This window comes from Strongylocentrotus purpuratus, unplaced genomic scaffold (genome assembly GCF_000002235.5).
Source record: "Strongylocentrotus purpuratus isolate Spur 01 unplaced genomic scaffold, Spur_5.0 spur5_scaffold_3, whole genome shotgun sequence".
Lineage (NCBI taxonomy): Eukaryota > Metazoa > Echinodermata > Echinoidea > Camarodonta > Strongylocentrotidae > Strongylocentrotus > Strongylocentrotus purpuratus.
Window position 1 is genome coordinate 29,675,142 of NW_022145609.1, and position 27,940 is coordinate 29,703,081.

The 27,940-nt window shown below is 35.6% G+C and overlaps 1 protein-coding gene across 2 annotated transcripts in view; it reads right to left on the minus strand.

Moving 5' to 3' along the window:
• Positions 1 to 27,940, minus strand: part of LOC100892472 (rho GTPase-activating protein 29) — a 67,434-nt gene that overhangs the window by 14,333 nt on the left and 25,161 nt on the right. The window contains exons 4-10 of one of the 2 annotated variants that reach the window (XM_030995671.1): positions 18,320 to 18,463; positions 17,356 to 17,501; positions 13,880 to 13,976; positions 9,941 to 10,078; positions 8,676 to 8,740; positions 2,509 to 2,553; positions 660 to 725 (exon numbers count right to left, since the gene is read on the minus strand). In XM_030995671.1, the coding sequence (XP_030851531.1) occupies positions 660 to 725; positions 2,509 to 2,553; positions 8,676 to 8,740; positions 9,941 to 10,078; positions 13,880 to 13,976; positions 17,356 to 17,501; positions 18,320 to 18,463 (701 nt within the window). Of the gene's footprint in view, positions 1 to 659; positions 726 to 2,508; positions 2,554 to 8,675; positions 8,741 to 9,940; positions 10,079 to 13,879; positions 13,977 to 17,355; positions 17,502 to 18,319; positions 18,466 to 27,940 lie in introns of both variants that reach the window. The other variant, XM_030995672.1, reaches the window with a different exon arrangement.

Below are 27,940 nucleotides of genomic sequence, written 5' to 3' on the forward strand. Positions count from 1 at the left end.
CAGAGTTGATCACATTACAGCATTTCTTGACTTTGTCTCGTAAATGTAAGTGTTCCAGAAGAAAAAAAAGCGACATAATCAATCTGCCCTTCCATTCATACCACTAGTTGTTTTGATGATTAAATGTTTTAAGAACTGATTAAAAGTATCTGGAAAGACCTGTATACTTGCTGGACCCTATGGAAGACGGTTCAAATACGCTCCAATAAAACCATGACCATGTTAATACCTTTTCCCACCCAAGCTGATGTTAGAGTATTAAAAGGCACATATCTTTATTTTACATGTTCAAAGCTTTAACAAAAATAATAACATAATGACAACTTTTACTTGAATAAACAGTACTGTTCAGTGTTCACCATTTATATGATAATTTGAGTATACAATATATACATGTAGGTTTGAAGTTTGAAATAGTCTTTGTCATATTGTCAAAGTTCCCTTAATACTAAAATAGCTGTCGAAAAAGTATTCAGGGCTTTGAAAGTAAATATTTTTCAACTGTTTGAACAGCAAACTATTATCACCATTAATGGTAACAACCCGGTCATGGGTTTTTCAGGTATATCACAAGAAAGAATGGAAACAACAGAAACCATTTCACTAAATATTATATCACAAAACCATCAAAAAACATTTGAAACATGAGATCACTTTACCTCAACAAACTTATGTCCTTGGATTTGTGAATAGGTAGCCTCACAGTTTGTGGCGTATTCAATGTCCTGTAACATAAGAAGACAATCAACTGGTTACCACACAATGCTTTCTTTGAAGCAGTTTCCATGAGGAATGTGATCATTTAGGTATGAGTCATGAAACAAGTGGTGAAATTCACACTTTCTCCCTTACAAATATTTGTAGTATTAGAGTGGAAATTTGGATCATCATATATACACCAGGCAGGATTAGCATTCATGCTATTTTCTGGTTTCTTTTAACCTTTTATGTTATTGTATCAAACTGTTTATATGTAATGTTATGTGTTTATTAATGGACATTTAATTTCAAGATCAGGTTCAACTCAATTGCCTACATTTTGAAATGTAAAATGTAGAGTATATTGTCAGTGGCTTTTAAAGATTTGAAATCATTCCAAAGAGATATCCAATCTGATATCAAATTGGTTGTGATAAAAATATGAGGACGATAACAAAGGAAATTCCAATAGAGGATAAGAACGCTTTGAACAATTATACCAAATATCAAAAAGCTGCAAATCCGTGTTTGATTAAATCAAAACTGTCTTATCCTACATCAGGTATGTCTCAAACACATACAGTTTCAAACAAATTTTATTGGAATTAAAGACTTATATATCGTCGGTGGGGTGACAAAACCTCGTATCTCAATTTTTTGAGATTTTGATTTTTTTGCATAATTTTGTACCTAATGGCCTACGACACCACCTGATAAATCCATGGAACGCCTCCTGTCTCGGTTTTTTCACAAATTCCAAACAAATGACGGTGTCACAGCACTAAATCTGTTGACACAGGAAAGGTTTTTGCGCTCTCCTGAAAATTCATGATTTTTGAGATACGAGGTTTTGTCACCCCACCGACAATATATATATATATATATATATATATATATATCTTCACAATAATGTAACCAAATAAAGGATAGAATATCAATATGTTTAAAGGTAAAGACCAGTTATGGTCATGCGATTGCATTGTGAAAGAAACGTTGTGGAATCGATCAGAAAAGGTTGATCATCTAGCATCTAGCATCTGCAAGGTTCTGGAATCATCAAAATGATAAGAAATGTGGCCCATTCTTCGTAAAGTTACAAGCACTATACACAGAAAGATGTATATGGGAATACCCTATATCTCTCACAGACCATGAGAGAAACAAATTTACCAAATATATGAATTAGTAGGCGGTTTCCCGGCAAATTTTTTATCATCATGTATTAGTCAAAACATATTCTTTCACATGATTGGTAATGAGAGCTTCCATTTCATTTTTTGAGAGGGGGGCGTTTCCAAAACTGGTCTTTACCTTTAATACCACAGTATAACAAACATTGTTCTGTAATCAGTAGCTGTATATATATACACCGCAAGCAAAAAAACATCTATTTTTCTCACATTCCGGTGTTTTGTTTGGTAGTTGCTTAGCAACCAACTCCTGGTAAACACAATGAAAAACCCAACTTGAAAAATCCAACTCTGGAGTGTGTTTTTTTTTTAAACGCCAGCAGAAATTTCACCAATGACTGCAGCGTAAATCAGTGAATGATTCTGGTTTTTCATCAAATGACTCTCCTTGCTTCTGTGCGATTAAAATCGAGCAATGAGCAACATTGACGGTTTTTTTATGGGCTTTTCAAGTAGTGTAAATAGCAGTTAACTTTTTTTTTTTTTTTAAACACTTTTTTCAAAATGATGTTTGGGCTGCGTGAATATGCTTATACTTTTCTTCATTTTGATGACCCTGATCGGGCCTTTAAATCCACCTAATAATACTGTATTTCATCTACTTTACCAGGGTACTTACATGTTCTAATGACATCAAGTAGGTTGACTGGAAGGGAAGATATGTCTGCATGGAGGAAAAAAACATTGAAAGAAAGAATAGAATATAAGTATCAATTGTCAAGTTACCTTGAATGATTTAGCGTAATTCAACTGTGATCAAAAGGAAAATATAACAGTGTATGAAAGGATAAATATCCTTTATCCATCCCAAATGAGGCTGTTTTATTAGTCCTAAACATTAGCATAATATAGAAACCCTGAAAGATGAACAATGCTTTATGTACATGTACCTGTACCTAAAAGGCTAAAGCGGGCAACAATAATACCAGCATAACAATGATAACAATGATAAAAATGATGAATGAGGGCATCCGGTAAGCAATATATAGAATGGTTTACCAACATATTCAAATTTATGGATGTTTCTTTCCTGGGGACATAGTGACGAGCCATTCCATTAACCTGTTGTTAATGAATAAACAACAATACTCAGAATCCATTCTGCATAAATTACCTGTTGTCAAGAAAAACTTTTGTTTAAAAAGTACAGGTATGCAAAATTTGAATATGTTACTATGGCCTATTCATGAAAGTGCTTATTCTAACTCATGGTTTGAACCTCCATCAACATAATACACAGGTGTCCTCATGTCTAATAGACACTCAATATACATTTAAACCTGTCTATTAAGGCCACCCAAGAGAAACATAGGAAAGTGGCCACTGTAGACAGGTGGCCTTTGTAAACAGGTTCTTCAACACACATTGTTCCTTCAAGAGGGAACCACTATGGGTGACTACCGGTATCAATATTATAGACAGGTGGCCACTAAGACAGGTTTGACTGTACAACAAAAGTGTACACATAATCATTTGCATAAACATACTTTGTAAAACAATGTTATCTTATTCATGTGTAATGTTATTTATCTTGTGTTATTTTGTTAAGTTTTATGTAATCATGACTGATACATTATGTTTTACTTGTTATTATTTTTGTTGTGAATAAACTCAAACTCAACTCAACTCAATGTGCTTCTGTATGCTTCTTTACACTTATTTTACTTCTTGGAAGGTTCAAACCCTAGTTTATATCGTGGGTTAAAATTTAAAAAATCTTTTGTGAATGAGATCCTCAGTTTACATTTGAAAAAAAAAAATCTTCTTCAAATATTACTCCCGTTTCTGATGATTCTCTAGACCAGAGGACCATTTCACAAATGCCATTCCTTCACCCTCCCTTGTTATTCCCTTCAGAATCCCCAAGGGACCACTTGTGCCAAACCCCAACCTCATAATTCATCCTCAAACTTCATCCATGACTCTAAACTTGACCTTTGAGGCACTCAGGTCCAAGGAACCACATTCCGGAGGTCATACAAGGTCATCGTCAGGAGCGAGCTACACCCAATTTGTGGGGAATGTCAACCATTTGGATAGCTTAATTAGGTAATGGTTTGGAATGCAATCGCACAATATTAAAGTATTCATTGCTATGGACTCAAGGTATCCATACAGCTTAAGATATCAAGAATTTTATAACAAGCCTGGTCATTGTATTCTTTAGTCATTCCTTCCCCCTTACAACATAATCATTAACATCATACCACTTCAAAGATCTACATACAATGTACACATCTCTCTATTAACGGAAATATCTTCTCATAAGCTCATATATGCATGATCGTTTCTTTTATTTTATTTCTTATTGTATATTTCTCAAATTTCTTATATTCTTGCACTTTGATCACGAGTAACGATTTTTCACTGTACTGTACAGTGTACATGACGCTTCTACCTCTATGTAGATGTTTACCTAACAGATATGTAGGAGAACTTATATTGCTGTCACCTGATAACATTGAGACTACAGTAACATGTACAATAACTGACATCTCATTTTCACAAAGTTACAAACTCCACCTCTCATACTGCTATCAATCTAACATAGTAGGACTAGTAACTCTCATTACATAACTTCTTGAACTTCCCCTAAATGACTAAGCGCAAGTCCAACTTTTAATGATTTATCTCATAAACGTCTAATGACACCCTTCACCTCATAATTAGGATCCAAACAATATAAAACAAATTCAATGATGTGTACACAACCCATTACAGAGTAATCAAAGCAGCAGTTCATAATAGATCTATAATGAGCGGTAATGAGAGTAATTAGTTCCGCCCCGGCTTAATATAAACATCATGAATATTAAAAACTTGAAATTAAAGGAGTCTGCTGTGACGATCGTAGATGCTATGCCTGTCTGCTGTCATCGCGTGAGTAGCGCGTGATGATTTGATTAGAAAGCGTTCATGCAGGTTATATGGCTATACAGCAAGGGAAGCAAGCTGTAATTGAATGTTCCTAATGTGAGACAGTGTATCGAATATTCATGGACTGTTCATGTGTGGTATATCAGTTCTCACAGCCAAGTGAAGAAGGAAGTTACACCTTTTTTCTTGTTTTCTTTTTCCTCCTTCTCTTCCATTATCCATTATTATCATTATTCACTTTCCATATCCTTTGCTCTTTTTTTTGGGGGGGGGGTCATCTATTGACATATGCAATTAGCTCATACATTTCCTCCTTGTTATTTTTTTTCCCATCAATTATTATTATCATTATTTATTTATTCATTTATTTAATTCATTTATTTAATTCATTTATTTTATTTATTTATTTTATTGAGGGGGAAGGGGGGGGGGGGATTCTCTTGCCCAATGTTTCGCTTTGACCATGCCTGCTTCCTACTTAATCTTATTGATATTCTTCTTACCAACTTTACATTCTCTTCACTGTTTAGCACTCTTTATTCCTTCTTTATTCATTCCCATGTATGTAGTTTCTCTCTTTTCATACCTCCATTTATTCTTTTTAGTCCTCCCACTTAATTGTTGGTACACGTACGTACATATCTAGGAATATACACCTAATGGTAATTATGTAATGAAAAGTTTCAGTTCTAGTTCCAGGATTAATTTTCTAAATTAGCTTCACCTCTTTTTTTCTGTGTAATGTAAAACTTTCTCAACCTCTTAGACCTACGTCATATATTCCTTAATTGTCATTACTTGTCAAATCTAAGTTTCAGAAGACAACTCTATTCAAGTTTCGAACATGCTGGTGAGCATTGATTTGTGACCAGAGGCTCTTTGTCAAGTTATCACCATATACTCTCCAAAGTCTAATCAAGACAAGAAACATAAAGCGGAAGTCCACCCTGATAATTAGCTGGCATTGCAATAAGCAGAAACAAATTAGTGAAATTTTGAGCAAAACCTGATTCGAAATAAAAAGTTATCTATTTTTGAAGGTGCAGCTAGCTCATCAAACACAAATTTGCCATTTGCCCTGTATTAACAACAACAAAAAACAAAAACAAAATCATATTTTCTCTACAGACAATTTTCAATTTTATACAACCCCTGTAATATGAAACCAATCTATTCCATCATCAATAACTGAGAAAATGAAAGTTTATGAATTTTCTGTGTTGCCTATTTGTGTTTCACCGATGACAACTTCTAAAATCCTTCAGTTTCATATTTTTATTTGGATATTGCTCAAACTTTCACTACTTCGTTGCTCTCATTTTTCTGTTTCTATAAAAACTAACTGAATATCAGGGTGGACTTCCCCATGAAAGGTACTATGTCCTATTTGCAGGCCAAAAAAATGAAAAAGTTAAATTCCAACTGCATTTGAAAGATAATACTAATTAGAACTTCTCTAAAAAAGGTGGGGCTTGAAAATGTCTTCAAGTGGGGAAAATAACGACTATTAGTTGTCAAATCGACTTTAGGGCTATAGAGCCCAAAAGTAATAGTCTTGATTTTCAGACAATTGTACCGAATGGTCATACTTTTTATGCTGCGCAAAGATTCAATCAGTTTAATCTTGGCCATCACAAGAAGTGGGTTATTGATGTAAACAAATGCTCATGTACCCTTTACAAGTCTTTTCATGTATGTTATTACCAAAGAAAAAAAAAGCCAGTCAGTCACTCAATAGTGTCTGACAGTGAAGTCTAGCAAGTAAACAGGTTTCCTCGCATAATTTGAATATGAGGACACTGCTAACGTTTAAATTTCACAGATAGGACATACATGACATATTCATAATTCCTGCAAAGTTCTACATCATTTGAGGTTGGCTGCAAAAGGGACATAGTACCTTTAAAGAGTATTTAGTCTTACTTGTTGCTCTATAACACTTGAGTAGTTCTATGAATTGAAGGTAACTGTATAACTTGTTGCTACACATATTTTATGTAGGCCATCAGTGTAATTCATATTGAATAGTGGATACAAAATAACACTAATACTTGCTTCCACACGGTATGAGTTTACAAAGTCGATCACCTCGGGGGCTCAAATTGAAGTCATTTAGAAGGATTCATTAATAACGTAATTCAATTTAGGTAGAAGCATGTCTGTAGGAAAGAGCATGCAGGTGGGTTTTGGAGGTCAAAGCGTCATTTGATTAATGGTGATGACAGAGATATTCATCAACTGTCTGGCAATTGCCTTGATGGCATTAATTGGATTAAAAGCTTTTGCAGCTGTATCCACAGCCTCTACTAAAAGTGTTGCAAAATTACACAGCTAAGAATAATGATAAATCGTGTTTTATGTAGTGCCTAACAGGGAACCGTCAATCTCTCAACGCTTTACAGATAATATTATTATATATATGAATTATAAGTTTTTGTGGGGAAAATCACAAATTCCTAATAAATTAAAGATTGATACATGCACATGTGCAAAGATGAAACAAGTTACGGAGCATGCTGTGATTACAAATGTTGTCTTTTGGAAACTAAAAGAAGAAGAAAAAGGGTAACCGCAGGGTATGCCATCGCAACAACAAAAACAACATCTGTAGGAAGTGTAAGGGGAAGCATATAATCAAAGATCCTGGACAAATCTTGATCAGAAAGCTTCTGAAATTTCTGTTTCCTTCCAAACATCTTGACTGTCTTATGAAATCAAGTTCAACATTAGGTCATTACAGCGTACATATATCTATTATATACATACTACAATATGCATTTAGTATTTTTTATCATTTCGATTCAAATCCCTGTAATGTCCAATGATAAGCAAAACATATAATTTGTTGGATAAGGCAACTTAGCATGACAGATATAATTTACAGACTTTGGGATGAAAAAAAAAAGGGATTGACAAAACATATCACTTTATAATGTGTCCAATACATTTGATGCTACTTGATATGTGATCTAATACGGTGTGCTGGATTCATGTGTTATTTTTATGAAGCAATACAGTGAAAACAACATTCTTTAAGTAATTTCATAAGGATATAACAAAAGCATGCCACAGAATTTTGTGAGGCAATTCATGCTATTTCCCTTTACAAACTCAAATTGTAGTAATATTTTACATCTCCACTCTTATTTAGATAACCTAGGAATACACGTACATACGACAGGTTACATGAATGGGGAAGGCCATCATTTCAAAAATCACAATTGTAGTATTCACACAATCAACTCCACAAAATGATAAAATAACATTTCCTCTAAAGAACAACAGCATCAGAATACATATTCTATTGGTTAAATAAATGTATAGAAAGTAATAACAATACATAGTACAAGTACAACTTGTCAGAGGACTATTAAAACAAACTATGTACTATCTTTCAACAAAGAATAGCATCAGATTTGATAACCAACAGTCTTTTTCAAGACTACACCAACAGTCCTTTTTCAGGACTACACACCCTCAAGAAAGATTACCGAGAGTCCTTTTCAGGACTCCTCAATCCTCCCTCTCACTCACATGGTGCACCCGCAAGCCTACTGTATAGCATAAGATTTGTTTTCTTTCTAGAATTTTTTTTTTTTACATATTAGCCCTTCCTTACCAATAGCTTTCCTGAACAATATGTAGTTATCTTTCAGCTTCTTTGTATAGTTGTTGGTGATTGTAAAAGTTAAGTCGAAAGGAAACCTTCAATTTATTGATTTGGTTTGGAAATTAAGGTACTCTTCATTTGGGTAATCCACATTCATCACACGTAGTTGATGGTTTCTTTTCTTTTGTTATTGTATTTCGTTTTTCTTGTATTTTTTAAAAATTATTACATGACCTTTGAAAGAAAGAAGAAAAAGAAATAAAAAATAAAAATGATTGAATAACAGTATCGACTCTTACCTCTTCTCTGAGAACAGGACGAGTTGTAGCAGCGAGTTTAGACATACTTCTTGCAAACTCCATCTCTGTAAACAAAAGGGTCAGAAATTATTACAATCAAGTTTGATTATAATAATAATAAAAATAATAGCCTAATAGTCCACTTCAAATTTGTATTAAACCGAAACAGAAATTCTTTTTGCCCTATTGACCGTGAGCCCGGCAGCCACTGAGCAGCGCCAGATCGACGTTGCTCTATCCCTTATTGTTGAATGCCAAACAAGGTAGCAACAACTCCCATCTTTTAACGTCTTTTGGTATGACGCGGCCGGGGTTCGAACCCACGACCTCCCGGTTGTGAGGCGGATGCTCTACTGACTGAGCCAACACTCCGGTTACATGTTACATGTTACATTTCTTTAAGAGTATTTTTAAGGACAAGTTTTGCAACATTTCTGCTTTAAGTAATAAGATGAAATTATATCATATCATTGTATCATCATTTATGCTTGAGTAAATGATATTTGTCTTATGTACCAATTGTTGAAGCATATTCCTGTGTTCACATTTCTCATTACATATTCCATTTACAAATAATAGGTAGCAATGGAAAGGTCAAGTCTTTATAGCATCATATAAGCGTGGAATATATGGTCTTGTTCCATGCTTCATTAACTATACTTGTAATAAACTAATAATACATGGATGCATACACTCAATGATAGGTGGCATTATAAATTCAATGCAAAATTGGTCAGGACACACAGTGATGAAAATTTGACTTGAAAAATTGTCCAAAATCAATTCATTCATAGCAGAGTTTCAGTTATGAAACAGAAACCAATTTTTCATCAAGAGCCAAGGGTATAGCAATTTACATTGAATAGGGAAAAGAAATACCTGCAATGTTCAGAGTCCTTTAATATCTTGAAACGAATTCACAAATTGCATTTCTATATACCGATATCTTGCAATAAATTTGTAGAGGACATTGTGTAAGTGACACTTAAATCAATCAATCAAATATTGGTATCAAGTTATTGATAAAGAGTCCAATCTAGACCAAAGCCATGTGAAGGCCAATGTATTCAGACCCATCATTACCGCAGTGCTGTAAAATAAAAAGGACGAGTGGTAACATAACATTACACAAGTAGACACTATCACTGGTGTGACAGCTAGTACTCAATTTCCGGACATATCTTTCTTGCTTCCCAACCTCAAGTTGACATTTTGATGTGATATTTTGAAATTGATCTCCCATTTTGAAAGCACAAAGCACTCACCTAGATGGACCCTCTTCTCCACATACAGGATGACATCTTTGGCATATTTAGACCAGGCCTTGGCTCGTTCCAGCGCCAGGTCTACTCCGGCCTCTAGGTTCATTAACCAAGCGTCTATCTCCTCTGAGTTCAACTGACCTGATTATATAGAGGAATAGAATGACATTAAGAATACTATGTTGATTCATATAGTGAAGCTACTCTATGAATATACTCTACTGCATTTACTACAAATGAATCATATTTTTTACCCCTGGGGGTGTTTCACAGAGATCCTTAGTCGAACTTAACACTAAGTTGGACTTAAAAATTATGGAGAGCCATTTGTAGCCTTAAAATTAAATACTTCCAAAAGCCAAAATTTGAGTATTTTAGACTTTTAAAAAATTCCACATCAAGAAGATGAAATCTCCCATGATAATAGATAATATGAATGATTTGAATCAACATTTTATGCCCTTAAAAATAACTTTCACAAAATATTTTCAAGGATGCTAACAGCTTTCCATAATTGTTAAGTCCAACTTACAGATAAGCTCAACTTAGGATCTTTGTGAAACACCCCCCTGATGTAGCTGAGCCACCATGATAAGGCGCTAAAGCATTCAAGGAATTTCTTCCTACCAGGTACCCATTTGCTTCACCTGGGTGGAGAGCAGCAACAAAGATTAAAGAGACAGGTAGAGACAGAGAGATAGAGATAGAGATAGAGAGCAGGGTGGGAGGGAAAGAAAGAGGGAGACGGGTGGTGGATAGACAAGAGCCCATCAAACTTTTCTATGACTAATTTTTGTACATATAACATCAAAAATCCAATTGTTTTCATCATCTTTTTCTGTGATTTTTTTTTTTCTTTAGATCTACTATCCCTTGAAGTCTATACCACAGGACGGAAACACCGGTATCCCTGCTGTGAGCCAAAACAGAAAATGTCAGCAGCACCTATCCCTTCAACTGGCCTGCATACCATGATCATCATTCTAACCTTGTTACATTGTTAACATAGCATGTCCATAGGTGACTATATGCACCGGTATATGGACCAAAGTTCACTTATAAAACAGGGACAGGGGCATTGGAGTCTTGTAAGAAATGGGTACAAAATAGGCCAAGGTGCATGCATATGGACGCAGCTGAAGGAGCTACATGTAAAATAACCTCCTGAAAAGTAAGAAGAGTGTTGACTATACATTAACACTTTGATTGCCTTCTTTGCTTCTCTTCAGGGTTACTCGTTCACTACACATGCAATTTTGCACAAAACAATATACACATCACTTAATTAACAGAAGATTTCCTTTGTGCAAAAAAAACGAAATGGCCTTTTGAAATTACACATTTCTGGTCTTGATTACCCCCATGAGAACCCTTTTGACACAGAAATAGATTAATCATGTACTGCATGGAAATAGTTATATATTCTTGAAGCTTTCACTGTATCTATCTCATGATGGCAAGGGAGAATATTTATGTGGCATATAAAAGTGGAAGTATGATTTAAAGCCCTTCTTGCTCCGAACAGAGGAGATGATCTTCTTTTCCATTTTTGAAATTTGAATGAACCAAAAGTGCATGAGAAAGACATTGATAACCCTGGGCCCCGTCAAAATACAAAGAGTTGCGATTGATCCGAATCAATCGCAAGTCCTCCAATCAATCGCAAGTTTGCAGTCTCCTATCTCTTATGTACATAGTTGCGATTGATATCAACTCTTTGTAAGACGGGGCCCAGGTACTGTCTGTTCATCCCAAATACAATAGTTCCTTTAATAGTCCTCATATCTACAATGTACCAATCCCTGTTTGCCAAGTGACTATAGTCTATACTACAGCTACAATACAAGCCTGTAGTGTCTAATGAATTAAGTTATCATTCAGTACCTGTCTAGTATACTCAAAGATCAAAGCAAGTAAATTAATCTCATTGCATATGACACAACAAGACCTCTCATCAACACAATCCTAGATCATGGACAAGTGTAACAAATCTATCTGTTGGCACCATCCCCGACAGACGGACAGACAGGCACGCTGTTTGTGTGTAGAGAGCCCTTTGAAAAGGACTTGGGCTGGTATGTCTGGAATCCCAGCTATTTCCCCATCCCCCATCATCAAGAATGAACTCTCCTGACATTACCGAGCCCTACATGCTACTCTCTGGCTCCAGATGATCATAGTAACCCCGTTCATATACAAAAGGTTATCCTCCTTCTTTTTCTTTCGTATACTGTCCAACAAAAGAGATTTACCAGACAGCTAGGGTAGGGTGCGAAGTTGGTAATTCAAGACTGAGAGGGGAAAATGTTGACTTACTGTGTATTTTGCCTGGTTTGCCATAATTTCATTCATAAGAAAAAAGATTATTCTAAGTTTTCCAACATTACCAAGCTCTACTTGAAACATATGAAACCATGTATACTACCTTCTGGAGACACATAAAACCCCATTCTCACAAAAATTAGATCAAAAGGGAAACCTTACGAATTTTAGTTTCACTGATGAGAGGTAGGCCTTCGTAATGACTGAGGTTTGAAACATATCACCGGTACTTAAAATCTTTATTTCAAATGGTGCCATTCAAACTAATGTTAGGAGCCCACCCCAGTTATGCTCCTTGCCACTTTGCCAATGCCAGTTTGCTTTTTGATTGAAGAACCAAACCAAAGGTGAATCTGAGACAGGCCGACTTTGGAAAATACAATGTGTTTAACTACACTGCATGTGTATACACTATACCATCTTACTAAATGAATTATCAAGACAAATTTAGTTTACTCTCAAATATGAACTATAAAAAGACAGATATTTATGGGCCTGATTACAATCAAAACTTTATCTCAGCAATCTAAACTTCACACGCTGGTTAAGTTTTCACCACTGTGAACTACCTCATCCCGTTGCACTTCTAGTTCATCTCTCTCTCTCTCTCTCTCTCTCTCTCTCTCTCTCTCTCTCTCTATCTTTACTCTGCACATGGCCATAACCTAATTTTTATTCTCATATGCCCTGATGGGATGCACTTGCTATCAGAGAACAGCTTGTTGTGTTCATCCCGATACAATACACAATGATTGATAGAACCCATCAGATTAGAATGAATAAAGTACAGGGCTACCAAAAGGTCATCGTAATCATTGATGTGTATGGTTTGTTTGGTTGTCGTTGTAATCATTGCAGTGTATGCATGGTTTGTTTTTCATTTTGGAGATGGGAATGTCAGGTCCAACAATCTTTCTATCTCATGCTTTTAGAATTGATTAAATGACATGGTTGACATTGCCGGGGAAAGCTAAATATGAACTTCCCAAAAAAAGTAAATACTGAATAGCATTCTGAGCATGTGAAAAGTAGGCTGCTCTGTTTGTATCGTTGGCATATTGTTGTCCATAGAAAACTTCTATTACTTATTTTTATTTATTTATTTTTATGTTTTATTTATTTTATTTATTTATTTTTTTTATTTTATTTTTTTAAATATATATATATATATATATATATATATTTTTTTTTTTTTTTTTGGGGGGGGGGGGTTTCTTGTCAGTACACAGGCAAATAAAAATGGCCTACACATATAAAGTAACTAAATAGTGAGATTAGGATAACAAGAGTGACTTTTATATACTGGACATTCATTTGCAGGATTTATGCTACAAATAAGAGTGCTTGAGACATTTGTATAAAACATCTCTGAAAAGGTCTTCTATCTTACTTCTATCATATTTCTAATAAAAGAAAATTCCAGAACTGCTTCAAATATAAATAAGACAAACATGACCACAGATCTGACACACACAAATACATTTTAACAAACTGTATCGAAACTGCTTCGATCATTAATCGTACAATTGATAAACAGAAGTAATCATCATTAAGACACTGCATCCTATTTCACTTTCAATGCGAATGTTAAAAGATCTGAGGAAACCATTCTCAACTTACTTCCTTCTCTGACATCGCTCGAAGTCTCTGATTTGATATAGCCGTGTCCTCCTATGTAGTCTGGATTACTACTCAAGGATACCAGGCTGTCACAAGACTGAAAACAAAGATAGAAAACAAAGAGAAAACATTCATAATCATATTAATAATTTGATCTTATCTTCCCCGGGTAGCTCAACAGTTATAATACTGCTTTTCCTGTGAATGCAGCAATCATTGTTCTCCTGGCAGTGCCAGGTATCTATTGAATGTGTCTTTTGTTTCTATTTGTAGGAATTTGTAATAGTAAGCTTTAATGGCTGCAACACAAATTTTCAATAAACTCATACCATTATAATATCACAACAGGGTTGAGAGTGTCAAATATGACTCAAAAAGCCTTGTCCAAGGATCTAAGCACTGAGCAAGAATTGAACCAAGAACCTCTCATATGAGGATTAAGAACCTTAACAGATATACCAAGGCCCTCCTACAAAACAATTGATTATTTGCTAGTTGTTTATTTATTCATTTATTTATTTGATCATTTTTATTTTATTTATCTTTTTATATATACATCATTAACAATTAAAATTGAAATAAAAATTGTCAAAAGTTCTCTTCTTCACAATGACTGGTTTCAATTACAATTGTATTTCTTCAGATTTTCTTTCTTTAAATAAAATTGGAACCGGTCATAGTGAAGAAAAGAACTCTCAAAGATTTTTGTGAATTTTTTTTGTCATCCATACATGTATATCCCAAAACAAACATGATGTGTCTTTCTATATTCCAATTTAATTCGCTCCATTTCATCTTCCGCCCCAAGGATTGATTACGACATTTCTCCACACTTTTACAATTTCTGTCTATCCTACATTGATCACCCACACTTCCTCCAGCCCAACCAACTAGCTCAATCTTCAACCCTGGTCCATGCTTCAATGAACCTTTCAACAAACCAGCCCACCAACCAACAAACAAACCAACCCGACTAACCTGCAGCCGAATCATCCAACCCCCCCCCCCCCCCCCAAAAAAAAAAAAAAACTAGAAATTTAATTCGTCACAAAGACGAATAAGGTGGTCTGTCTTCAAGTCTTATAATAGATTATAATATTTACTATATTGAAAAAGGGAGAAGTTATATAGACATGTAAACAATGATGATGATGAATTTGATGATCTTGATAGTAATGGTGATGACGATGATGACGATGATAATGTTAATGATATTGATGATCATGAGCATGATCCTGACATCTGATTGAAAAAAAAGGAAGTATTTAGATAGCAAATAGTCCCAGCTACAACATACTAAAATTTGGGATAAAACTGTTGAATAACAACCGAGATACTGGTCAAAACACATTGTCATGCAGATTCATATTTTGACAAAAGTGACCTCCCATAGACATAACGCGCAAATATGACAAATTATGCATTGTCGCCTTTAATCGAATATTTCACTATGATGACGTCATTCAAATGAAAAATAAATGGCATATTTCTGGTAGAGAATTATCTCAGCTACAACATATCGAAATTTGGGAGAAAATCGATCACTGATAAGCGAGATAATCTCAATTAAACAAAGACAAAAATGACGTCATCAACAAAATACATTTTCTTTAGTTTAGATGCAAATATGAAGATTTTGTTTCACTTTGTACGAGTCAGGGTGGTATGAAATTATATCTCCAACTCATGCTCTTTCCAACCATGATATAACAATTGAGGGTCGACGGACTATCTAAAGAGCTATTTCGATTTATAAAGTAGCATGTTTTTGATCAAATTTACATTATATTGCCCATAGCAGCACGCGCGGAATTTGAACTTTGACGCGCGTTCACGGCCTTATGAAAGGTCAAGAGTGACTGAAATTAATGTAAATTGTCATTTACGGTAAGAGAAATCTAAATCATGTAAACAAATTGAATTTGACCTTTTCCGCGCGTTGTGAGCGCGCGCACCGCGCGCGGGGACAAGTACGGACGGAAATTTTTGAAATGCTTAAAATGACCTGATTCGTACTCTCGTTTAATAGTTAAGTGTTTTTGAGCATTTTAAAATTTTGACGCGCGCGTACGTGCGCGTCATGACCTTTATGTGACCTTTGATGACATGACTTGTTGACCCTTGACTTGAAGTATATGTGATATGAATATGAATGACCTTTGTTTATGCATCATAAAGATATGATGGATAATGTGATTTCACAAAATGGCGCCTGGATGACGTCATGATGACCTGATGACCTTGAAAAGGTTACTGTCACGTCTTATGGCAATGACCTATGACTATGCCAAAATTGAATGAAATTGACGGAACCGAACTTGAGTTATCTATGGCACAAAAAAGTGTAGGAAATAAAAATAAATAATAATAATAATAATAATAATAATAAAGAAAGAAAATTCGGACGAAAACAATAGGTGATCTGTCGTTGACAGACCACCTAAAAAAAATGAAAACACCTATTCACCACAAAGAACTATGAAAGGTACTATGTCCCATTTGCAGGTTTAAAAAAATGAATTTTAAGGTAAAACTCCAACGGCATTTGAAAGACAATGCTTATTTATAACTTCCCTCAAAATGAAAGGGTTTGAATATGGCTTTTTGTGTGAAAATAACGACCATTCGTTGTCAAATCGACATAAGTGATTGCAATCACCTTAGTTATAGTCTGATTTTTAGACCGAATGGTCATATGCTGCACAAAGATTCAAGCAGTTTAATTTTGGCCATTACAAGTAGTGGGTTATTGATGTAGACAAATGCCCATGTACCTGTTACAGCTCATTTTAGGTATGCTATTACCAAAGAAAAAAGATGTCAGTCAGTCACTCAATAGTGAGCGCGTTTATCTAGGCTTGCCACTAGATATGTACATATCGTACCCCACTATCGAACCCCACTATCATACCCCACTATACGATCGTGATTTGCGGGATGTCGCGTTTATCTACTCTTCACGATTCAAAATAAAGGCCTTGTGTCTGCCCAGCTGTTTTGACCCGGGAAGCAGACAGTTTCTCGGAGGTCAAATTCACACACATGCTTGTACACAACACCTGTGTGGTCCTATTTGTATGTGACGTTCAAAACAGCTTTGCGTTTATCGACCTCTCAGAAACGTGATTCTGGCTGTATGTCACATACAAAACGCACCTTTTTGCGTCTTTTGATATGCCCATATCTAAAGACGTTTGAAAAAGGCTTTGCGTTTATCTACTTCTAAATTTGCCTGAAAGACGTTTGAGAAACCTGATTCTAGCCAAAAAATTTCCTAGATAAACGCAACCAGTGTCTGACAGGGAAGTCTAGAAAGTAAACGGGTTTCCTTGCATAATTTGAATATTAGGACACTGTTAACGTTTAAATTTCACAGATAGGACATACATGACATATTCACAATTCCTGGAAAGTTCTACAGAATTTGATGTTGGCTGCGAATGGGACATGGTATCTTTAAAACAAATTGCTCTTACCTTTGATGCGAAGCCTAGGTGCATTGAGGTCTGTTCTACATCACCCATGAGATACTCTGTAACGCTGTTACTGAAAGCAAGAGCCAGAGCATCAATGGCTTCAAACAAATGGCCCTTGTCTTTCTCCTCATTGTTGCTAGTAAGACCTGCAAATAGTTTTTAAAAAAAATAGAATATATTCATGTAAAATCAAAGATTTAATATATGCACTTAGTTGTATTTCAAGTAAAGTGATATTTGGGGGGAAATCCCCTTGGCTTGCCTTCAAGTAGATCTGCTTTTTTAATAGACCACTCGAGAAAATGTGTGTGTTGAAATATTTGAAATTAATAAACTCCTTGTATACTGGTGACATTTTTTTTAAACAAGGGAGTTTCATTTGACAAGCAGAAATGAGATTGAGAATATTCTCATTTATAATGAACTAAAAGCTTCAAACCATAATCATAATATTTTTTCATCATTTACAAGAGAATACTTTTTCATTTTTTCAAACAAGCAAAATATAAGTACATAAAATCAAAGACTTCATACATGCACAGTGATATATGAATACAAATCCTCTTTGGCTTGCTAACAAGTAGATATGCTTTTATAACAGACTCATCAAGAAAATAAGTTTGTTGAAATAGTTATAGTATTAAACTGCTTGTACTAGTGATATTTATGGAACAAGGGAGTTTGAAATGCAGTTATGGGATTGAGAATATTCTTATTTAGGTTCAAACAATAATCTAAATACTTTTCAACATTTCCAAGTGCATACTTTTTTCCTGAAATTCTATATTTCAGTCTTTCTGACTTCTTTGGCATTAAAATAGTTTTAAGGAAAATTCATTAACAATATGAATGAAGAGTATAAAAGCATATATTGTCATATTTTTCATGAATCATATGACAATATATGCTTTTATACAATACTATTCATGAAATGTTAACCAGGAATGCGATGGGTAATATATACCTTTAATTTGAGCTATGAGTACCACGGCTGCTGTATGCACATCCGTTGATTTGAGAGCTGTATACTTGTCTAGGATTCCACGTAGGATGTTGAGAAGGTCTCGTAGTCTCTCGTGGGCAGACACACGTATGGTCTCTGTGCGTTCTGAAGGTAATGATGTTAAGAAGTCAGTTAGAATGACAGGGTGTAATATCAAACATTTCAAATGTGTTCAAATAGACAAACTTATTAGATTAAATGGCATCCCCCTTTCCCCCTATTCTGTAGTTCCTTTTGTAGTTACGAACTTGTTAATTTAATTACTCATTATTCCTAAGTATCATTTGACAGGTCCACAATTGTACAAACATTGCTTTTTAGTGGATCCCTCTGTTTCTAATATTTTTTCCTAAATTGTTCTAAATGTTTATAATTGATAAGTACGGTAATGTTTTGGTGGAAACATAAATAATATGAAATTAAAATTGAATTGAATGGCTGATCACATATGGAATATTGATGTTATGAAACCATAAATATGGTCTATATGCTTACATACAGTACTCATAGAAATGAATGGTGTTTAAGAAGCACCTATTTCTTGGGACCCAATATCTTTGTCGACATGTACATGGACCTATTGTTATTATTATTAGGTGGTCTGTTATCAACAGACCACCTATTGATTTCGTCAGAATTTTCTTTATTATTATTATTATTATTATTATTATTATTTATTTTTATTTCTTCCCGTTTTTTGTGCCCCGGATAACTCAAGTTTGGTTTAGTTAATTTCAATAAATTTCGGCACACTTATCGTTCATTGTCATGAGACATGACATGAACATTTTCAAGGTCATTAGGTTATCGTGACGTCATCCATGCGCCATTTTGTGAAATCACGTTATCCATCATATCTTCATGATGCGTACTCAAAGTTCATTCATATTCATATCACATGTACTTCAGGTCAAGGGTCAACAGGTCATGTCATCAAAGGTCACATAAAGGTCATGACGCGCGCGTACGTGTGCGTAAAAATTTTAAATAGCTCAAAATCACTTAACTATTAAAGGAGAGTACGAATCAGGTCATTTTAAGCATTTCAAAATTTTCCGTCCGTAAGTGTCCCCGCGCGCGGTGTGCGCGCTCACAGCGCGCGGAAAAGGTCAAATTCAAAATATTTACATGATTTAGATTCCTCTTAACGTAATTGACAATTTACATTAATTTCAGTCACTCTTCATATTTCATAAGGCCGTGAGCGTGCGTCAAAGTTCAAAATCCGCGCGTACTGCTATGGGCAATATAATGCAAATTTGATCAAAAACATGCCATTTTAAAAATCGAAATAGCTCTTCAGATAGTCCATCGACCCCCAATTTTTATATCATGGTTGGATAAAGCATAAGATGGAAATATGATTTCATACCACCCTGACTCGTACAAATTGAAATAAAGTCATCATATTGGCATCTAAACTCAAACATATGTATTTTGTTGATGACGTCATTTTTGTCTTTGTTTAATTGAGATTATCTCGCTTATCAGTGATTGATTTTCTCCCAGATTTCGATATGTTGTAGCTGAGATAATTTTCTATCAGAAATATATCATTTATTTTCATTTAGATGACGTCATCATAGTTAAATATTCGATTAAAGGCGACAATGCATAATTTGTCATATTTGCGTGTTATGTCTATGGGAGGTCACTTTTTTCAAAACATGAATCTACATGGCAATGTGTTTTGACCAGTATCTCGGTTGTTATTCAACAGTTTTCTCCCAAATTTTAGTATGTTGTAGCTGAGACTATTTGCTATCTAAATATTTTCTCATTTTTTTTTCAATCAGATGTCAGGATCATGCTCATACTCATCATCGTCATCATCATCAATATCATCATCATCATCATCATCATCATCAATGTCACCATCATCATCATCACCATGGTCTAAAGATGATGATCATTAACATCACCATGATCATGATCATTATCATCATCATCAGTAACATTATCGTTTTGATCATCATATAACATTATCATTATCATGATCATCATCACCTTTACTATCATGATCATCATCATGTTCATCATGATCATCATTGTTTACATGTCTATATAACTTCTCCCATTCTCAAATCTCATGAGACATAGACAGACCACCTTATTCGTCTTCGTGACGAATTAAATTTCTAGTTATTGCTTTAAAGTCATTTAATCACTTGATATCATTGGTATGTGATCAGACCTTTATATTTTCTCATGTTCTTCCATCCAAAAGAATGGAGCTGAAGAAAAACGATTCTCATAAAACTCAATTTGTACGCCTTTCCAGAACTCAAACCTCTTTCTAATACTGCAATGCATTATCATAATATACTTGACACATTGCAAGAACTCAACATAATACATTAATTTGTTACCTTTAGGAAAATCAATTCATTACTATCTACTCAGCATCAATAGGCAAATAACCTCATTCAAGAGAAACTCTATGATCCAGCCGCACTCATTAAACCTTCAAGGCAGCTCTGACAAAAGAAGTCCATTTAATCTATTTAGCTCATCACACCTATATAAAGACACCTTAAAATTGGTTTTTCAAAGGGGAGGATGGGGGGCCTCTTTGATCCTCCTTGGACCGGCCACCTAGATGGGACCTAGTCCACTGCCTGGACTGTTCTCTACATGATCCGTGCTCGCTCACATATCATATTAGTACACCATAATATACACGTACGGACACACATCCTGAGAGTTTTTCTTCGGGGAAGGTGAATTCGTGGGGAGTACGCATATCATACACGCGCGCGCATTCGGGAAAGGGCAACAGATTAAAACGACCATAAGCTGGTCTAGATGGGACCTAGAGGGGAGGGTCATTCCACCCTCTCCCCTTGAGACCATCGTCATATAGCCCGTTCAGACGGAAGGAAGTTTACACAAAAATCGTATAAGAAAACACCATATAGTGAAAGGAGCGTACAAAGTAGAAAATGATAATGTATTTATAAAGAAACTTATTTTGATGAGGCCAACTGACATGAGAGCTGGCCAATCATCAGTGCGCGCTCCCAATAAGCCCCGCCCACTTGTACAATTTTTGTACGATACAGCAATCGGACTAGAGCTGGACCCTGATTTTTTGTCGAGTTTTCTTTCAAAATGATGCTCAAACATGCGTCTACAACGTTTGGCGTTCAGACTAGATAAAAGGTAAGTACTCATCATATACAACTGTCATAGAGCAATACAATTAATTCTGGTAATCTGAACCCAGACCTAGATTCTTGAGACCCATTGAACAGTGCCTTAGGGTACATTCACCTGATGGACGCATTAATGTCGGTTCACTGACAGGGCGCACAGGCTCGTCTATTCATCTGACACGCCCGATCTCATAAACCTATTCTCAATGCCTCGATTTCCATTACAATCTTTTGTTTTCTCTCTTAAAGATAAAGTTGAGTTCTGGTCATGAGATTGCATTGTGAAAGAAACGTTGTGGAAACTGGAAAGGATCAGAAAAGGTTGATCATCTAGTATATAAGTATTTATGTGTATTGCAAGGTTCTGGAATCATCAAAATGCTAAGAAATTTGGCCCAGTCTTGGTAAAGTTACAAGCAATGTACACAGAAAGATGTATATGGGACTAAACGAACACGTGGCGAAAAAATCTGTCCCGATTTTTATGATGTTACATGCCATGTTTAGAATATTAAGGCATTTGAAGAGCCATGCTTTTCAGGGAACATCTTTTATCTGATGTTCTTTCACACTTGCGTAACACAATGATAACGCTCACAAATTATTTTTCAGAACTTCCCAGAACTCAACCTTCTCTTTAATGCTCTCTCTCACTCCTCTCACCCATCCCTCCAAACACTGCTCTTCATTGTGATCATGTATCCATTAAGTGCACATACATGGAGCTATGAATAATAAATCATCTGCTCTAATCCACTAGAGTACTATCATTTAATGTAGGATTAAATTAATATTTCAATCCCTTCCATAAAATAGGCACGAAACTTTCTCCGACAATCAATACCCAAAAGTAACTCTATCTCTCTCAATTGCATCCCCATCTCTCCCATTCCCATCCGCCTTGTTGTTATAAAACTCCATTAGTGCACACAGCCCATGAATTTTTAATATTTCAATTCCTCCCATCAAACGTTCTCGCAGATTAATCCGGGATTACTGGGAACAATGCTAACAATTCCAACCTAATAACAAACCTATCACTCGAAGCTTAAGAGGTGGCAGACCGACATCAATTCAATACCACTTCAAAATGGCCTAAACCAAACACTAAGCTTTCTTCTGAACACTAATGTCACACTTTACACGCCTGCAGCTCAAAGGGCCCAATCCATATATTGTATCAATTCTATTGAACAGGAGAGGCCCATGTAGTCTAGTGATGCAGACTTGTTTTTTTGTTATTTCTAAATTAATTTATTGGTACATGTAAGCAAATAATACATGCCCGTGTTTCCTTGAGGGAATAGAGAGATAGAAAATTCAAGATAAAAATGAGAAACATGGAAAGAAAAAGAGAGGGTTAGAAAATAAGAGAAGTTGAAAGAGAGAGTGAAAGAGACAAAAAGAGATACTTTTTGTTTGGATATTAATAAACTTAAACTTCAAACTTCATGTACCAGGGAAGGGGGGGGGCAGGGATGCTATAGGAAAACACAAGAGTAATATGATGAAAAGATAGAAATGTGATAGATGGAGAGGGGGCCTATTATATCATGACTCTCCAGTGTGTTGTTTGTATTAAACAGCCAACAGGCTTCATTATAGTTTTACCTACTGTTTGAATTGTTTGTTTTGAACAGCAAGATAAGGTTCAATGAATAAACATTGAAGTATTTGAAAAAGTGCTTTCAATTAGCTCATCATCCACAATTTTTAAGAAAAAAAAGGGTATCATATAATCATCACCCGTATATCTAAGGGTACATTTAAGCTCAGTTTTGAAGGCAGAATAAGCGATTTGAAACGCTCATCGTAATCGCAGTTCCACGGTGTACTGTTTATGCTCACTTCTCTTGCTCCTCCAGGCAATTCTGGCTGGGTGGCCTTGCAGCTGGATTCGCAAACCTGCAGAGCGCATGCTACATAGACCCACTAGAGGTCAGTGCGTTGACCCCATTTAAACGCGTTTACAAATGATTGTGCGTTTATGCTTCCACAGAATCGCTGAATTTGCAGAATCGCCGATCGTAAACGCACAAAAATGAGAAAGGACGCAACCGTGTTTTGAACTAAACGCGTAACAGATGCCTCATTCTGGCCAGAAAAAGCTGAGCATAAACGTACCCTAATCCTAACCTGTTGAAAGAAAACTATAATACTGCCAAAGTAGTGAGACTAATTTGATGCCCCCCCCCCCCCCCCCCCTGTCAAGTCACACAGAACAAACACAGGGACCACTCAATGTAATCCAAGATAACAATAAAACATCACATCATACTCCTCAATACCGGTCTAGCCTTTTACAGTCCGTTTTCTATTCAACGCTCTGTTTGTTCTGTGTATACATTCTACAACAACCATAGTACAAATGGGTTTGCCAACCAGCAGACAACACAGAGCAATGCTCTTTGCACCTAGTTATATAAGATTCTCCTTTATCTGGCTTGTGTTGACATGGAGGATCTATATTTACCATTACAAGTTTGATATGAACTGAACCGTTCTATCACGGGCTAGATTCATACAGCAGTCCGATCAGCTGTGCCCTCTTTAGCAACATGATTGTGCTTGTTTTCAAAGCTTTCACATGTCCTGTGTCTAGATATGAATAAAAAGTGTTCCCTTTTTGCCCCTTTAAACTACCACGACTTGACTCTCACTTACGGTCTCAGAAACTGATAGTTTGCTTGAAGATTTAATCCAAGACTGACCATTTGGTTAACAGAGAACTATACGAGCAATGCAGGGCTTCTCATTTGCCATGAGGATGTTACACCGGGTAGTAATTACGACTGCTTGCCCAGCTGGTAGCTTAAAGGTAAATACCAGTTTTGGAAACGCCCCCCCCCCCCCTCTCAAAAATGAAATGGAAGCTCTTATTACCAATCATGTGAAACAATATGTTGTGACTAATACATGATGATACAAATTGATATCTTTGGTAAATTATTATATCTATTTGGACCTGATAGATATCGCGCATGTGTCGCCTAGTCCCATATACATCTTTATGTGTACAGTGCTTGTAACTTTATACCAAGACTGGGCCAAATTTCTTATCATTTAGATGATTCCAGATCCTTGCAGTACTATATGCTACATGTAGATGATCAAACTTTTCTGATCGATTCCACAACCTTTCTTACACAATGCAATCGCATGACCATAACTGGTCTTTATCTTTAAAACTTTGAGAAGTCATAATTTTGGTGCTGTGTAAGCCAGCATTGTTTTATTAGAGGGTGGTTGCTTAAAACTTTGAGGTTTTGCAAACTTGAAGTTAAAAAATACAATGTTTGATGTGACAATATAGCTAAAGCCAAGGTACAAGTAAGTTCAGCAGACAGCGCCTAAACATGAAAACATGATAGTATATAGCTCCATGATTCATTCAGCCATGCAGACAGCCACAAAAGTTGATAATTTTGCTGGAAATTTGAACAGTGGGACAAAGGAGTATTTGTCAAATGACAAACAAACACATTTGAACTACAACGTAGAAAGTCGTAGATGTACTTTTAATACAAAGTTAATCCCATAGATTGCCAAGATTGATTGATTGATTGATTCATTCATTCATTTCATATAACAATTGTTTGCACAATAAAAAATATAGTTGACAAAGTGAGATCAAAGTATCTAAATAATTAAAAAAAATACAAAGAGAAAAGAATGACAAAACAGGACACAAAAGACAGGAAAATTACATAAAAAGATAAGACAAGACATGACAAAACAAGTCATAATGAACAAAAGTTGTTATGGGGGCTGTCTTTTTATTCCATATTTGCACAGGTCTCTGCGATCATATTCATAAACATGATCTATAGTACTTACTTGTCCATTTTCTCTAAGCAAGTTATGTTCATTAATGTAATACCCTGCACTTAATTATTCAACCACACAAACAGCCTTTTCACACACAGCTAAAATTCTATAAACATGATTAGTTTAAAGGGCTTTAAACTAATCACCTGTACATACGACATCATTCACACACAGAAATTTCAGTGCGATCGTTAATCGTTTCGTGATTAATTACTGCTCGTAAAATGCGCAGTAGTGCCATTGCGCGTTGAAGGTCATGTCATATCAATCAAAGCGCACGCTCCATCCAGTTTAAACACGTTTTAAACATGAATAACCTTTCACACACAAAATGTCAAGCTCTCTAGATACGAACTTCGTATCTGCAGCCTGCTTTTAGGGGCGTATGAATCGCGACTTTGTATCTATCCCAACATCGTATAAACGATGTTCACACAGGGAAAATTTTCTATAAACATGTTTAAAACTGTTGAGTTAAACACGTTTATACTAATCATCTCTAGATACGATGAATTTTAGCTGTGTGTGAAAAAGGCTGAAAGCTACCTAGATATCTTCTGCTTAGAGTCAGAAGGGCGTTTACTCCATGTTAGTTTGTGAGTTAATGCCCTTCTGGCTCCAAACAAATGATGTGATAAATATAGCAACAAGAAATCAATGCAAGAATACTCCTTCAATGGGCTGTGCCATCCACACACACATTCGGCTTTCTTACAAGGATACACTGGAAAATAGCAGCGAGTTAAAACCCCCCTCTGGGGCACGTATTTAGGATTATTGAACCTAACACCTCGGAACAATAGACTGGATGTTGCCCTTTTCCTTGGCAAACACAGCATGAAAGAGCTCAATTAAAGTAAGAAGGTGTTAATAATGCATGGGCATTGTATGAATCGTTTACAATGACTATCATTAAGAGTCTTGAGACATGTATTATTGTCTCGTCTGTCTGTCACATTGACAGGCTGAAAAGGGTAGAGCCATTTCACTACATTTCCCTTGTCATAATATGCTTCCTAAGCTCTTCACCCCCCCCCCCCTTTTTTTCCTTCTCTCTTTCTCTCTTTTCCTCCCCAGTTTTTGTACCAGACTCTTAATATCCCTTTTGATATCTCTCTTCTTTATGCTCTTTTAATTCACCTGCCCCTGAAATGAGCAAGTGGAAAAACATTCAATTTGTACAGCAACTCCATGTAGCGACATGTATAAACTTTTTTTGCTTCCTCACATTTTGATACCACATCATACACTAGTACAGTACTACTACTAGTACCTTGTAAATAGAAGCTAGTTTCCAACTACAATGTCAAAATATTGATGAAGGAGAACAGACAATACAGATCAGTGATCATTCACAGAATGAATAAAGCAAAAAAAAATGTCATATACATGTAGATAATTTTGTATGATAACAATATCAGCCTCTAAACAAAATTGATTGCCTACTTTACTCTTTGTCCAGGTTTTGGGAAAGCTACTTTCTAGTGAAAGACATTTGATATTATCGTCTGTTGAAAGCTAGGAGGGCATTAAATAGATGAGTTAATGGCCTTCTGACTCTGAATAAATATATACATTTTTTTGAGGGGGGGGGGGGGGGGGGCGTGGAGGGTGTAGGGGCCATCATTTTCCCTTGTTCAACATTGTTGCACTACCATTCTATAATTGATATTGAACCTAATCTAAAGATCTACCGGTAATTCAAAATAAGTTCACTAAGGAAGATGAGCTCATTATGGAATATGGATCATAATTAAAATTTGTTTCCTGGAGAAAGGCCTCAACATCGATGAACAAAGGAAATTGAATAAAAGTAAGGGTACAGTGTATCAATTTCCAATTATTTCCATTCTAGCATATTGTACCAGCACACAGTATGACGTCAAACTCAACAAAGCTACTTTGTTCATGTACATGTCTTACGTGTATTTTCTTTGTTTACAAATTTTCAGCATTATATAAACTTGAAGGCTTAATTAGAAGAAAAAACACACCCCTCAAATTCTCATAGAAGGAAATGTAAGAAGATGTTATATTTTCAATGCAGTCTATTTTATGCAAATCTCTTTTTCCTGATCTTTTAGTAAATTTGCTAATGATAAAATTAGGTTTCCTGCAACACAGGCATACTAATTACTACGTGGACTGCAGGGAAAGCTACCATGACTGCCTTATATGTACTTAGTTTCTTGTGTTTGTTTTCACTTTTCAACTACCTACAGGACTTGTTGTGTGTAATCTAAGCCTCTTATGCTGGTATGACGCTGCCATCACGATTCAGGGATCACCTCAGAAGTTTCCTCTACCAACAGGACCTCTCAACCAGCTGGGAAGTTTCAGGGTAACGTGTGACTATGACACATAAAATGCCTCAGGCATGCCACAGGATCATTCAACAAGACTTATCACACATTTCTTCTTGGCACATCTACATACATGAATATTTCTCAGCTTTCATTGTGGGCACTGTGCCTTATTAATTTTAATAGCAATATTGTTGATCATATAAAAACGCAAAGGCCTACATCATTATATACATTTCACAAGCATGACCTGCCTTGAGAGGACAAGGTCAAAACTCAAAAGCTAATCTTAATAA